Source organism: Brugia malayi, assembly GCF_000002995.4.
Source record: "Brugia malayi strain FR3 genome assembly, contig: Bm_v4_ChrX_scaffold_001, whole genome shotgun sequence".
Taxonomy (NCBI): domain Eukaryota; kingdom Metazoa; phylum Nematoda; class Chromadorea; order Rhabditida; family Onchocercidae; genus Brugia; species Brugia malayi.
Window position 1 is genome coordinate 9,678,651 of NW_025062479.1, and position 13,795 is coordinate 9,692,445.

Sequence of the window (13,795 nt, forward strand, 5' to 3'; positions counted from 1 at the left end):
TTAAAAAACTTTAGGATAACAGAAAGAAAACTTCGAGAACATAAGAAAAGCAAAAAAATTCTATCCGCATTTTAACAAAAACAAATTGGAAACAGCAGATCCAAGTAACATCAATTTCCATCCATACTTGCAACCTAGAAATCACAGCTATCGGAGATAATAAAGATCGAATCCTTTGAGTTGCTAGCAGCGTACGTATACATATATCACACTGAGGTAAAACAGTTCAAAAAATAAATACCTAGTCTTTCCCCCATATGACAACGTGCACTAAATAAATCTACTAAATGAGCACTGAGAAGCTACTATTGTGGAATTCAGAAAACATGAAATTCTGAAAATATTACTTGGAAAGCTGATTTCATCATCCTAATTGAGATAAAATGACCGTTACTATTACTGCATATCTGAAGCCAACAACGACGAAAATAGGGTAAATGAAAAAGAAATGGGATAAATTAATTAGATAAAGATACTGATATAATATAAAAAAGAAAGTCATACAAAGCGTCGAACTCTTTTCACTTAAAGTCCCATTTTCTCAGCTACTGCAGCAACTATAGCAGCACCTTTAGCGCTACCCTCATCCGCTGGTACCAGTTCCCACTAAAACAATAGTGATGTTAAAACATTCAAACATTGTGCACGCACAACGTTGAGTAGAAAACGTCAATGTGTAATAAAACGTGTTTTTTATTTTATAAATAATATTTTCAAAATTATTTCTCATACTACAAATAAAACAAACCTTGATATTCACAGGAGCCAAATCATGCAGTTTGTTCTCCAGTAATGCGAGATAGGTCGGATGAAACTGTACTAATGCGCCACCCACTCCTACTTTTATGTTACTTTGACCAATGTGGCGTAATAACGCTGCTATTGCTGAAAATCCATTCGTATGAAAAATATTGGTTGATGTACTAATGACGATGTACTAATCTTTTATTTTCAAGGAAAAATGTTACTTACTGACAGTGCTGGCAATCCTATTCTATGGTAAAAACTCTCTTCTAAGTATATATCTGTAAAAATCTGTGGATGAAAACTGTAATATAAAACATTTGAAAGGAATATCAAACCAGCAGCAACAATAGCAGCAGATCTCTGAGATACCGCATGGCATACTTCATGGATGATCTCATAATCAGCTGTACAGTGACTAGGCGCATCAAGTTCATCACATATCCGTCGACAAATTTTAAAACTCCCTTCTTCATCTCTGAAAATCCATTCATGTGTAAAAAATTACCACAGTATTATTTTATAATACAATATGGATCCTTTAATTGATCTCTGGGTACTATTTAGCAGTGTTTATAGCGATGTACAGAAATTTTTCCAGTATTCCAGCAGTTGCCACACCATAAAAATGAGTCTTTCTGAAACGCAAACAACATTCTTAGACTATACCACATAATTATATCATACTGTACTATATGCTGGTAGTGATGAAAATACAAAAATCCGTGCATTATTCTAATAACAAGATGACATCCTAGATTTTCACTTCATAGTAAACAAAAAATGTTTGCAAAAAAACCTGCCTCAAAATTTCAGAAATGTATTTAGTTGGAAAGGAATCCACTTCACCCAGTTTTTCACAAGATTTTCCACTAAACAATTGTCCATCTAATGTAAATTGCATGAGGATACGGCGTACCAATTCGCCGAGGTATAAAGCTCCAGTCAGTTTATCAATCCTGTAAATAAATAATGCCTAAGTACCAATTTTTCTTCTGAAATCTCTAGAAAATAACGCCTAAAAGCTCACTTAATAAATAGATTTTTACGCTGTTTGTTTTGATGTTTAAAGATATATTCACAGTACCTAACAGTAATGTGCAAATTTATGCCATTTATTTCACACTAATAATGCTTACATTTGTTTGCCTTTATGAACCGATACTTCATCAATGTCCCGATCGAACTGCGTTAAAACAGCTGCTAATTCACCCTGTAATATACATTCAATTTCTTAATGCTACTTTAACTACTCCAATTACCACTGTGAACACAAAAAAAAAAAAAAATTCTTTGAGTACACTGTACTGTTAAATAAACCTCAGCATCTCACATCATGTCATACGATAACTGGCCGCTACTATTAAAGAGTTAAGCTGTACATTTTCTACGATAAAATTTTGTAGTTCTAGATTACCTTTTCACCAAATTCTTCCCACTCAGTAACAACCACCATTTTGTCAAATTTATATCCAGAAGCAGCAGCATTGAATTTCTTGATTTTCGCAGTATCTTCCAGGTATGATGAATTACAACTGAAAGTTAGAAAATGCACAGAATTCAATTCTTTTATCTTCATCACCCATTCTTACTTGCGTTCATTTTTTTGCTAGTAAAAAAGTACCACATCCTATCCCATATATTGCTTTCCGATAAAGGAAATTGAAATAAAATAAAAAGATAAAAATTACCCGTAACCAATGACAACACCAACGACACATTCTTGACCGTATTTGTAAGCAGTTGCAGCTAACTGACCGACGGTGTCATTCATTACTACTTCAATTTTCACATTTGTTAGCTGAAATAAAACCAGAGGTAAATTTTGATAGCCTATAAGAAATTCCGACATTAATACATCGGCGTTAGATAATTAAAAGTAAAGGATCACAGAGCTATAGCTATAGAGCAGACAAACCATGTTTAATTCGAGAGCTTCTTCCAGAAGTTTGACTACATCTTTTTGCAGGCAGTCCTTTATATCAAAGCCTTTTGTCCACCAAAGCAGCCGCGCTGAGCGTATTGAAAGCAGCTCGCATGGGTAGGAGAAAACAAAACCGACCGGGAGTGAAGCATTTAATAGATTTACTTCGTTGAGGAATTTCATCAGGCAATTGACTATGAATGTAAACAGCTATAACAACATATATGATTTGAAATACAATCTTAAAAAACCTGAAAGCAAGTGTGGTATATGAATTATATGTTTGAAGACCTAACGGCTGCAAAGCATAAAACAGTACAAAATCTCTTAAAAAAGTCTAACCTGATCTCCAGTTCCTTTCATAACAGAAGCTGGGAAAACATAATTATGGTTAATCTGTTCTGGTTCTTGGTTACTTCCTTTCAACGTTAGCAACATAATACGCAAGTTCCTCCCACTCAAGTCAATTGCAATGTATTTACCTATCTCTGAAATTTCAAAAAAATATTTGGAAAAGTTTATAAATATATATGTACACATATATGTTAACCAACCAACCATTCCCATCAGGTAAAGCAGGGACGAAAGAAGGTAACATGGCAATTGATGATTTCGAAGCACCTCCTTCGAGACCTTGAACAAGTTCATCCTGTATTTTTTCACTAATTTCATGCAGTACTCCATCCTGAAATAAAATACATCTCCAACACAAATAATTCTTATAACAATTTACTGGCAATACTTTTTTATCCACAAAACTATTCAAAGAAAAAAAAACTGCATAACTGCGCTTTTAACAAAAGCATTATTGATGAATGATGTCAAGAAGTTGAAATACTCTAAGACAATAATTATGCACGATATGTAGTCGATAACCAACTGAAGAGAAGAAAATTGCACCATTTTGATTAATTCTTTGTAATGGTATGAAAAACATTATCGTAAGACAGTTCCACCAAGTGAAGAATGATTTGATAAGTCAGACGAAACGGAATTGTTGAAAAAAGATATTAAAAGACCTTTTCTTGAACTATGGATAATGCACACTATCAACAAAACATTTGTTGGTCTTCTTTATCAACAAAATATTCGTTAGTTGGAAGGCCTCATGCACAACGATACAGAAAAATGTGACAGAAAAAGAGGGAATTACAAAAAGAAGGAATATATGTGAAACATTAGCGACCGTTAAATTTACAACTTGATAGCAACACTCATCAGCAGCAGGATGTTATAGAGATGCCGTATTACTAAACTATGACAAAAACTTCACTTTGTTTTCTAATTAGTTATTCTATTGCTGCCTTCCAGTAAACAGTTATTTAAGAAAGCATATATCAGTTTTCCGACATATCAGAATAAAACTGACAACGAAATTGCACCTGTTCCTAGTCATCTTGCAATCCGCGCAGACATTATCTGTATATTTCTTACTGTGAATAATTCTTGTGAGTCATCCTGTGCATGTTAATCGAATATACAGTGTAGAATAAATAGAAAAGTGAAAACAAAAGTGTTGATAAAAACAGCATGAGAAAAGGAAAGACAAATTCACACTCTCGATCGGTATTTTCTTAGAATAAATTTAAATAAATGTATGAACCTCAATATAAAACTGTTCAAGCGTTTTACCAACTTCTTCTGGCAATGTCATAACTGTTGGAAATAGAAACAATATCTGAAAATAGATAGAAAGGCCGTCAAGTGTCAATAAACTCGACATTCATATCGCAATAACATAATTCATTTCGCTTGAAAACCGAATCCTAATTTACATTTAACATGGTAACATATTTGTAATGTTAAGCTCGGTATCTGTGCTCCTTTAACACAATGCCTTTAACATGGCTACACTTTATCAAAAATGATATTGGCACTAAGTTTAAAGTCTTAAAATAAGCTGCAAATATGTCACATTTAAATTCCAAGGAAAAAACGTACGGTCTTATACTTCTGAAGCTTTACAAAGTTTGCTAATATATAAATTTGCAAGTTAATATGATTAAAAAGGAAATCGAACCACTGAATAGGAAGTTTGATTCCATTTGTGCCTTATCTACTGGAAATCCTGCATCAAAATCCATCTGCTCATTGTGTTCAAACCAATCAATTACAATCGTAAAGAAACAACTGCGTAGTATGTTCGGATCACAAAAACATGGAGAGGAAAAGGGTCCTAACGTCTTGTATATATCCATGACGTTTTGTGTCAAGTGGTCCGATTATAATCCTGTTATTTCTTAAGTGACTATTCTTTATGATAAAATACATAAAGGAGATGGCATATAAAAACATAATTGAAGAACTAACATCCAGAGGAATGTGTATCACTAATTGTCGAGAATCTACGGCCGAGCGTGATATGCCATAATTATTGACCAAATGGTTATGATGTATTTCAAGTCAGAAATGGCCAAAAATGCATGGAAGATTCGAAACGATATAAAGTTAAGGAAACACCCACCAACGCATCTTGTGTTCATTCCGGAACTCAGTATACCGAAAACTTTTGAGTTATATACCAAAAATCAAGTAACCGGCCAATTTAACGGAAAAAGATGAACACCCTTTCAAGCCGATACAGAACAGCTGTAATAATCCCCTACGAACAAACAACAAGATTCATCGACTGAAACAAGCCATTGAAACGATGCCAAAACTTTCAGAGGAATACTTCAAAACCTATTTGAAAGAAAGCAGCGTCCTATATCACTTAAAAGTGCCTCAACTATCATTGCTATTAATATCCTTGATTCCGGATATATGACGAAATGTAATATACCATCATTATTAATGAAAGGTTTGTGAGACCATAAAATCCTTTCTAAATTAACAGAGAAGAAAGAAGGAAAGAAGAATGAAAGTATTCTGCCTCTCATTAACATTATAGCTATTTCACAGGAAGAAGAGCAGAATATTTGTTGTATTTGTACTACGGAACACCGGATTATCGGAAATTAAAAGTAAGCAAACTATTAGGGATGACGGGAAAATGGAATCAAAACAAGTAATTAATGATTAATCGAATTAGTTGCATTGTTAGTAAAGGTATACGTATCAAAGGTGTGTAACTGGATAAAGATGGAAAAATAGTAAAGGAAATTCAAGTGAGGGCGAAATGAAAAGTGGAGTGCGGAGAAGGTTAGAATGATATAAATGTGACAAATTGTCTGCTTGCCTCTTATTTACTTATGAAATATGCTATTATAAAAACATGTAAAGGGATATATACTTATGCCATATGGAAAGTAAAATCGAAATGATTAAACTAAAAGGACTTATAATGGCATATGCCAAAAGACTATTCTATTGTTCAAAGTGGCAAAATTGAAAAATAAGAAGAGAATGTGAGATTTATTGGATTGAAAAATAAGTAATATCATCTCATCCTTTTGCAAATTATTTTCTTAACAATAAACCTATACATAGTTTCACATACACATATACCCGCACATACACACAAGTATATATAATATAGAGATTGAAAAAGAGTTTTGTGACGGATCAGTCATAAAATGTACATATAAATGAATAGATGGGTAAGCATAAAATGAGAAGCATAAGCTGTTAATTAGTCCAACGTTGATATAAACGTTTCTTTGCAATGAATGTCATAAGATTGAAGAGGAAAAGGGGAGAGAGGACGCTACAACATGAAATTGCTTCATTGATTCCACTGCATAACATATATGCTTAAACTTTAAACATAAACATTAATTACACATACATATGCGTTAAACAAGGCCGGAATTATTCATTAGCAAGGTGTTATTGAATGAATGAAGTTTTTAAAGGGACTTTGTTGTATTATAAAATGATTGTCATTTTAATAGTTAATTGGATTTAATCAAATCTTATAATACACTATTTTTTATCAAACGAAATGATTAATACATCCAATGCGAAAATATATTATTACACAAGCAATTTGATTCCTTAGATGATAGGAAGAATATAGCATAAAACAATCATTTCTCTCCTACTTTTTTCTCTTTTTCCTTTTCGATAATCCATTAATTCCCGAAAGAACTGATCTTTTAGCCGGAAACAACTCACCTCAATGGCCTGTACTTATTCCATTTCACTGAACGGCCAACATAATCACATCATCATCGATAGTTTCTCAAATTTCGAATCGACGACAATATGTCATTTCCCTCTTTTCGGTCATCATGCTGATGCTAAATCACCCTTTTGTATGTTATGCATCAAAGTGATATTTCCTTACTATTTACATTGCGAGAGAAGATGTCATCCTTTCAATTCTTTTTTCTTCTCTCGCTCGACCTTTTCCAGTTTTTTGCTGATTTCATCGATGCTTTCCCCTCATTAATTTTCTATTAGTTCATGCTTTACAAGTAAGACTAATATAATTTATTATCGAGGAATATAATTAAAATGAAACAAATCGCTTTGTAATCCATACATTACCTAACAACAGTATTATTTCTTCTTTATAGCTAGTTGTTAATTCCTCCTCTGAAACATGCCTTTCACTTTTCCCGAGAGTCATCCAATTCTTTCGATATTACGCTACGGTTCTTTTCATTCCGTTCTTCTTGAGTAATCCATTGGTATCTCGGTTGACTAGCTTCAGTTGGAAACTACTGTAGCTTGTGTATTTAAGCTGTGTGTTGAGGTTTTTGAACTGGGTGCCGACCACCACTGCCGCTCACTGGATCCCCAGATTGTAAACACTACAACTGGTAAGGCTGCTACTATGCCGGACACATAAAATACCTGAAATTTGGGTTTTTTTAAAAAGTAAACTATGTAAAACGGATAACTTATTAACAAGAGAACAGTAGCATTTATAACATCTACTCTTTCTGAACATGAAGTATCCATTGTAATGTCACTTCCTACTACAATGCCATTTATATAGTCAAATTCTAGTGTCTTACTTCAAAAACACTGCTTTTACAGTCAATTCAAAACATACCTTAGCCCATTCATCCGCTGTACCATGCTGTACAATATGCTTCGTGAGAAGTTTATTACCGATGCCAAACCATGCAACAAAAAAAAAGGAAATACCTGTGATGATACCTGAATACGGTGGCGCAAGTTGCACCAAAGCCGTTTGTACGCCCGGAGTATGTAAACCTAAAACAACATTATTATCATAATAAACTGTCAGCTAATCTCGAACGAACAGCACGTCAAACAGCCTATATGCATCCTTCAAGAAAAAAGAAGAAAACAGATGTTAGATTCTATACAACTTTTTCGTGGAACATTAAAATATTTACAATCCTTTTACAGAAACATCATGCATGTAACATTTTGACACTATATCTTAGATTAGCAATCAGAAATGCATTCTAATCAAGATCTTATTAGTTATTTCTCTACCATATCTCAGAGAGAGAGAAAATTCATTCAAAACATGTGAATCGTGAAGTTAGAAATAGACTTTAGACCAAATTATGAACATGTAAAATGATAAAATTAAATACAAACCAGCAAAAAGCATTCCGCAACATAAAGGAATTGTTGCAAAAGAAGATCGTTCTCGGTCAAACTGTGGTACCGTAATGATGCACAGTGACAGTCCTGCTGATGCAATACCGTTGAATATCTGTAAATGTTTATTTTTTTTGTTCAGTACTGCTTATTGATGTTGATGTGATAACTAAATTTTCTTTCCTTTTTTTTTTTTTTTTTTTCTTTTTTTTTCAAACAATAACTCCATATTAGCAGGATAGGACAGGAAAAAAATGGGAAAGTTTCGGAAGAAAAAATATTTGAGATTCGTATTCATTCAAAAGCAATTCAAAATATCTTGGTATGGCCATATTTCCACTTGATTCCTAATATAACTGGCTATTTCAATCGTTTGTGAAGAAAAGCAGTAAATAGCAGAGTTACACTTCATTGTTCACTATTATTCATAATTCACAAAAAGTACCTTACAAATAGTAGTTTTAGTCCAGCCAGTGTGTTTTATGAGCCAGATTGAAAAGCTAGAAGAAAAAGCTTTGCTTATAAATAAGCAGACTATTGGAAACGCTGAAGCTATTCCATTCTTGGCAGGTGCAAAGTGCAACACGTCACGCATATAATTAGGCAAGAATTGCAGCATGATAACAAGTGGATATTCATGGCATATAAGCGCAAAGATTCCTGCCCATAATGCCGACGATCGAACAATTGCAGACCACGGTGTGTGACGTGAAGCGGTACGTTTACCGATTGATTCGCATGCTATCCTAAAATTTATTCAAAATCAAAAATATCCAAGAAACTGAGATTCCACTAAACAGTTAGCTTTTTCTGCTCTACAAAATATGATTTGATGATTTATTATTTAGATGGGAACAGCTAATGATTTGGGTTTATTTCAAAACATGATGGATAGATTGTTACAAGCTTCAGTCAAGATCCAAAATTGTTGCTTTTTTTTTTGTATTTGTTAATGAGGACTAAATGATTTGAAACATCAACAGTCTGACTAGTAAGGTGAAATATCGATAATTATGATGAATAAGATCTGAATGATGCAATTTAGGCTGTGGAGAAAGGTCAAAGAAACAGAAAACCAGGCCTCCTGTGTGTGTGTGGAATGATTTAAAGTCATAAAAGAAAACCTGCTTTCGATAAATATCTGTTCTCGACGTGATATACAGTACTGCTTGGAAGGTTTGTCAGCTCCCATCGGAATCCAGAATAACGCAACTAATATAGAAATCAATCCACTAAGATAGAATATAGCAGGCCAACCATTCATGATATCTTTACGTGTACACAAGTAACCAGCTGTTGGCAGAATAAATAATGTACCTAAAAATGAAGTTATCCTGTACAACCTATTCATTTTCAGATAGCTGAAAGTTATTTTTATGAACTGTGTAAAATTTATTCCTGAAAACGTATTTCTGTACCAGAAAGAAAGAGTTCCATTAAATAACTATTTATGAAATGTTTCCCTAAACCATCCCCTTCTATTATTTTCGCTTATTTCATCTGAGTTTAATTTTATTCAAGTCTGTTTAAGCCCATTGGTTATTGCAACATAATTCTCCATAGCTAATCTCGAAAGTAATCCAGAAACCAAGTTTATTGAGTATCATCATCACGAATGTCAAATACAAGCAATATGAAGCATTCATGTTATTAATTATGTAGATCAATCATATACATATAATGTCAGTATAACGTAAGTTACTACTTTACAAATAGCGTATACGCATAAGTTTTATACCAATTTGTCGGCCACCTGTAACAATACCCAATGCGGCTGCTCGTTCACTTTGTGGGAACCATCGTGTTATCAAAGAACTGGTAGCAGGTGTAAGGCATGCGTCCGCTGCGCCAATTGCTAGTCTTGCACCAACTGCATACCATACACTTTCATGTGCCATCACTGGTAGAACTGTATTAGCAATCGCACACAGTAATAAACTACCACCGATCATCCATTTACCGTTTATCCGATCGGCCCACAGTCCTGTTATCACCATCAGAAGTGAACCGACATTTTGTGCTGCTAATATTATGCCTTCCTAAATTTTAAAATATTTTGGAATTTAAATTTTCTTTTTGTTGCATGAACATAAAAAAAGGCAGGAAAAGTTATGTGTTCAGTTGAATAGGATTAATAATGGCATAACTTCGCATTTCGGAGCTTTAATTTGGTTTGAGATGTTTATAGTTCATGATAAGAGTGGATTGAAATGAGTTACCATTACCTGCTCACTTCGCCATTGTAGATCACCTTTATAACCATTTATGGTACAGGATGTCATGCAAATCAATGCTACAGCCATATTTGATGTACTCACTGAAAGTGCAATGAAACAACAGCATAAAAGAGCAGCAACCAGTAGCCTGAAATTGGATCTGCAATAATTTATTTCAGGAAGAAGTAATCTTTGAAGAGATAGCACACAGTCCTTTTTTAACAAAACGATTGGGAAAGCTTCAAATTTTGACTTTTTTAAATACTCAAAATCTTAAATTATGTATATATAAATAAATCAATATTCTCTTTGAATTTTTAAAATGTAAATCATTTCATAGTCAGCACAGTTGTTCTCTCCTCCCTTCCTTTTGTTAAGAATTTGTCTCTCTTGTCGCATAACGATAAATGATATGAGTTATATTTCTGGCTAGTGTTATTATTGAATCAAATGAAATATTATCCTGTCTAAGTTGTCTATACTTACCACTTTTTCGATATTCTTTTAAGGAAATTAAGATTAAATAATGCTGTTATATGAAATGTGGAATGCGGTCCCGAGATATTTCTTCACGTTTATTAAAGAAGACACTTTTAAAGCTATAGTGAAATTTAGAAATAATAATATACTATGCTTGAAACAATTCATGATAAATTTTCCTCCATACTTTAATTCTTTTAACTATCTCACAAAAAATTATATTACATTCATTGTTTTCAGAAATTTTTACAAATTTCTTCTCATTTTTATTCTGAAAGTGTCATATATATCCAATATTTAGATTAATTATCTCACACATGATTGATATAATATCAATGACTCTAGGCATCAAAGGACAAGAATAATGGTAATGTGAAACAGGTTTTCTCACTTAAAATATTTATTGAAAAAGGGAAAGAGCAATGCATTGTAATGAAAATTTGTTTCATTCTTCGTGTTTTCTCCTTCATGAACTATAAATGTAAAGATTGCAATCAATCACAGTCCAGTTATTTTTCTTTAGTTATTTTGTGTCCATGGATGAAGTTTAAAAACACAGTAAAATATTCCAAACAATAAAGAACTAGATATTGAACGTAGTTGTGATGTGATATTAAAAGAGGAACAAATGGATTATATTGGATGAGAAGCGAAAGTGAAGTTAAAAAGAAGACGTGGGATACGTTGTAATTACTGCCTTATCAAATTAAAGTACCATACTATTTAAAATCTTTTAATAAGATCTCTATTCGATTGTCATTCAGTATCATTTTGAAATAAGTGTTTACGTGTGCCAACTTCCAAATATAGTACTTCTTATTGCTTTCACATATCACAGTAAAATCCAACCATTTGATATGTAATGTCATTTATTGAAGTTAAAGCAGTTGTTCCAGAGGAGTTTATATCAGCGGTCAAAGGGCAAGAGAAAAAAGATAATAGATGAAAGTTTACGAGGTTAACTTAAACTAATAATTTAATAAAGAAATTAAGTAAAAAATTAAAAAAAAATTGGATTATTTCGCCGCAAAACGCTTCACGCTCACATTTCCGGTTTCTTTTGAGATATAAGTAAGAGATGCGTATAAAAAAGGCATACCTAATGGACGGGAAAAGTACGAAAGGCTGGGAAGCACTAATTTCGTCACAATCGACAAGACTTTCGCAGATATATCGTGAGGAATCCAAACTACTAATTTCAAATATGGGACTATGCCATGGATGGTAATCAACGGAACAGTTTTTCCTTAGTTTTGATATTGACAGTGGGTCTTGCACGGGTTTGAAATCTGATTTAACGATACTACGCTTCAATTCTATTAAATCTGACTTGCTTAATGAATATGCACAGTGCTTAGATGCATTGAACTTGGTACCCTCCAATAACTTCTTGGATGTAGTAACAAAATCCGGTTCCGGTACTACACTGGATAGGGGACAAGTGTTATCCAGCTTCAGTGACATACCCTCAAATACTGCGGAAAGCACCATTGTTGCGCATTTTTCAGCAGCATCACTGAAAACGATCACTTTCTCATTGTTATCCAGGGAGAACAAGATGGAATCAGCAGCAGTAGTAGTAGAAGTTGCGTTATTTAAGTCAATACTTGCAGAAGGTACATGTCCAGCACCGTCAATATTAGCAGTAAAGATCTCTAGCTTTCTTGGTGATTCTGTTCCATCACCACCACCGCCACTCCTATACACAGTATTCATGCCCTTTGCAGAGGACAACATAATAGTCAATTGTAATCTGAATAGACTGTGTAGTCGCAAATCGACAACTCGTGCCTTCCACTACTAATTGTTTTGTTCCGGATGCTTGTGACGGCCTCTTCCTGGCAAGGGACAAATACAATACAGACAAAACGTGTGTCTATGTGTGTGTTCATATGTATGTCTGTGTATTTGTATGTATGTCTGTGTACGTGCATATACGTACGTATGTGTGTGTGTCTGTGTGCGTGTGTACGTATGTATTTTCGTTACAACGAGAGCCGTGCTCTACCCAATTCCAACTTGTGATTTCTCATTTTCCGGAAACTCATGGCTACCAGTTGTTCCCACCCAGTTTCAATAAGTTACCCCGTATGATTAACTTATAGCGTCGACATATCTTCATTTTCTTTTTTTCGTCTTTAATTGTATGGTCTTTTATTAGAAATTAAATTTCTAATATATATAATAATATTAGAAATTAAGAAAGCGCACATGTGACATTTTGGTCGAAATACATATATTTATATATCCTAATATATTCCAATAAATTTGCACTAGAGACTGTGTTAGGCTTATGTGCAATGTAACTATTATCAAACGACTGATCATTCCTGATAATCTTGATACGATCGTGACGAAATTTCAAACTGAAAGGATATTGATATTGTTTACTGAACAGTTGTGAATAATGTAAGAATGCTGGTGGAAGAACTGAAAGAAGGCGAAGGAATGGATTCGTCTTTCGGTTTACTAATTATGGCTTTTTCCGGAAGTTTATCCAGAAAAGAAGAAAGTGATTGCATGATGGGCTGATATTGGTTCTTATGACTGATTCCGCAAATGACAATTAAGATAAAAGCATTTTAGTGAAACGACTGACTATTTCAACATATACTACCAATTCAAGCTTTATGTTGTAACTAACATCATAAGGTACACTGATCAGTGTTCAATGAATTCAATAGATAAATTTCCTACTAATGAAAACCTATCTTGTTCTTTAATCTTTGGCATTTCTGGTTTTTGAAGAGAAAGAGAGAGAAAGAAAAAAGAGAAAGGGGTAACAGAAATTAAAGGATGGCAAAATTTGATTAATTAAGAATAGAAGGGTTCAGTTTTTTTTTTAATTAAAGTATGCTAATTTTATGACAGAAAAAGTATCATCATTTCTAAAGAAAAATAAATTTCCTTGCACATATATGATCATTTTTAAATAATCGAATGACATTGTGAGTCCTATTACGAA

The 13,795-nt window shown here is 33.4% G+C and overlaps 2 protein-coding genes across 2 annotated transcripts; both read right to left on the bottom strand.

Annotated features, from left to right (window-relative positions):
• Positions 1–525: 525 nt before the first annotated feature.
• Positions 526–4,322, bottom strand: Bma-hxk-3 (Uncharacterized protein; the record flags this gene model as incomplete). Its single annotated transcript, XM_043074261.1, has 11 exons — positions 526–606; positions 749–885; positions 1,083–1,222; positions 1,548–1,703; positions 1,884–1,957; positions 2,162–2,279; positions 2,436–2,545; positions 2,663–2,878; positions 3,011–3,156; positions 3,227–3,353; positions 4,272–4,322. 11 exons carry the CDS (start codon positions 4,320–4,322, stop codon positions 526–528), a joined length of 1,356 nt encoding a protein of 451 aa, XP_042930195.1.
• Positions 4,323–7,261: 2,939 nt separating this feature from the next.
• On the bottom strand, positions 7,262–12,567 carry Bma-cima-1 (Major Facilitator Superfamily protein; the record flags this gene model as incomplete). Its single annotated transcript, XM_001897760.1, has 8 exons — positions 7,262–7,408; positions 7,611–7,774; positions 8,132–8,249; positions 8,580–8,880; positions 9,259–9,451; positions 9,873–10,173; positions 10,360–10,498; positions 11,930–12,567. The coding sequence occupies 8 exons, from the start codon at positions 12,565–12,567 to the stop codon at positions 7,262–7,264; spliced, it is 2,001 nt and encodes a 666-aa protein (XP_001897795.1).
• Positions 12,568–13,795: the final 1,228 nt, after the last annotated feature.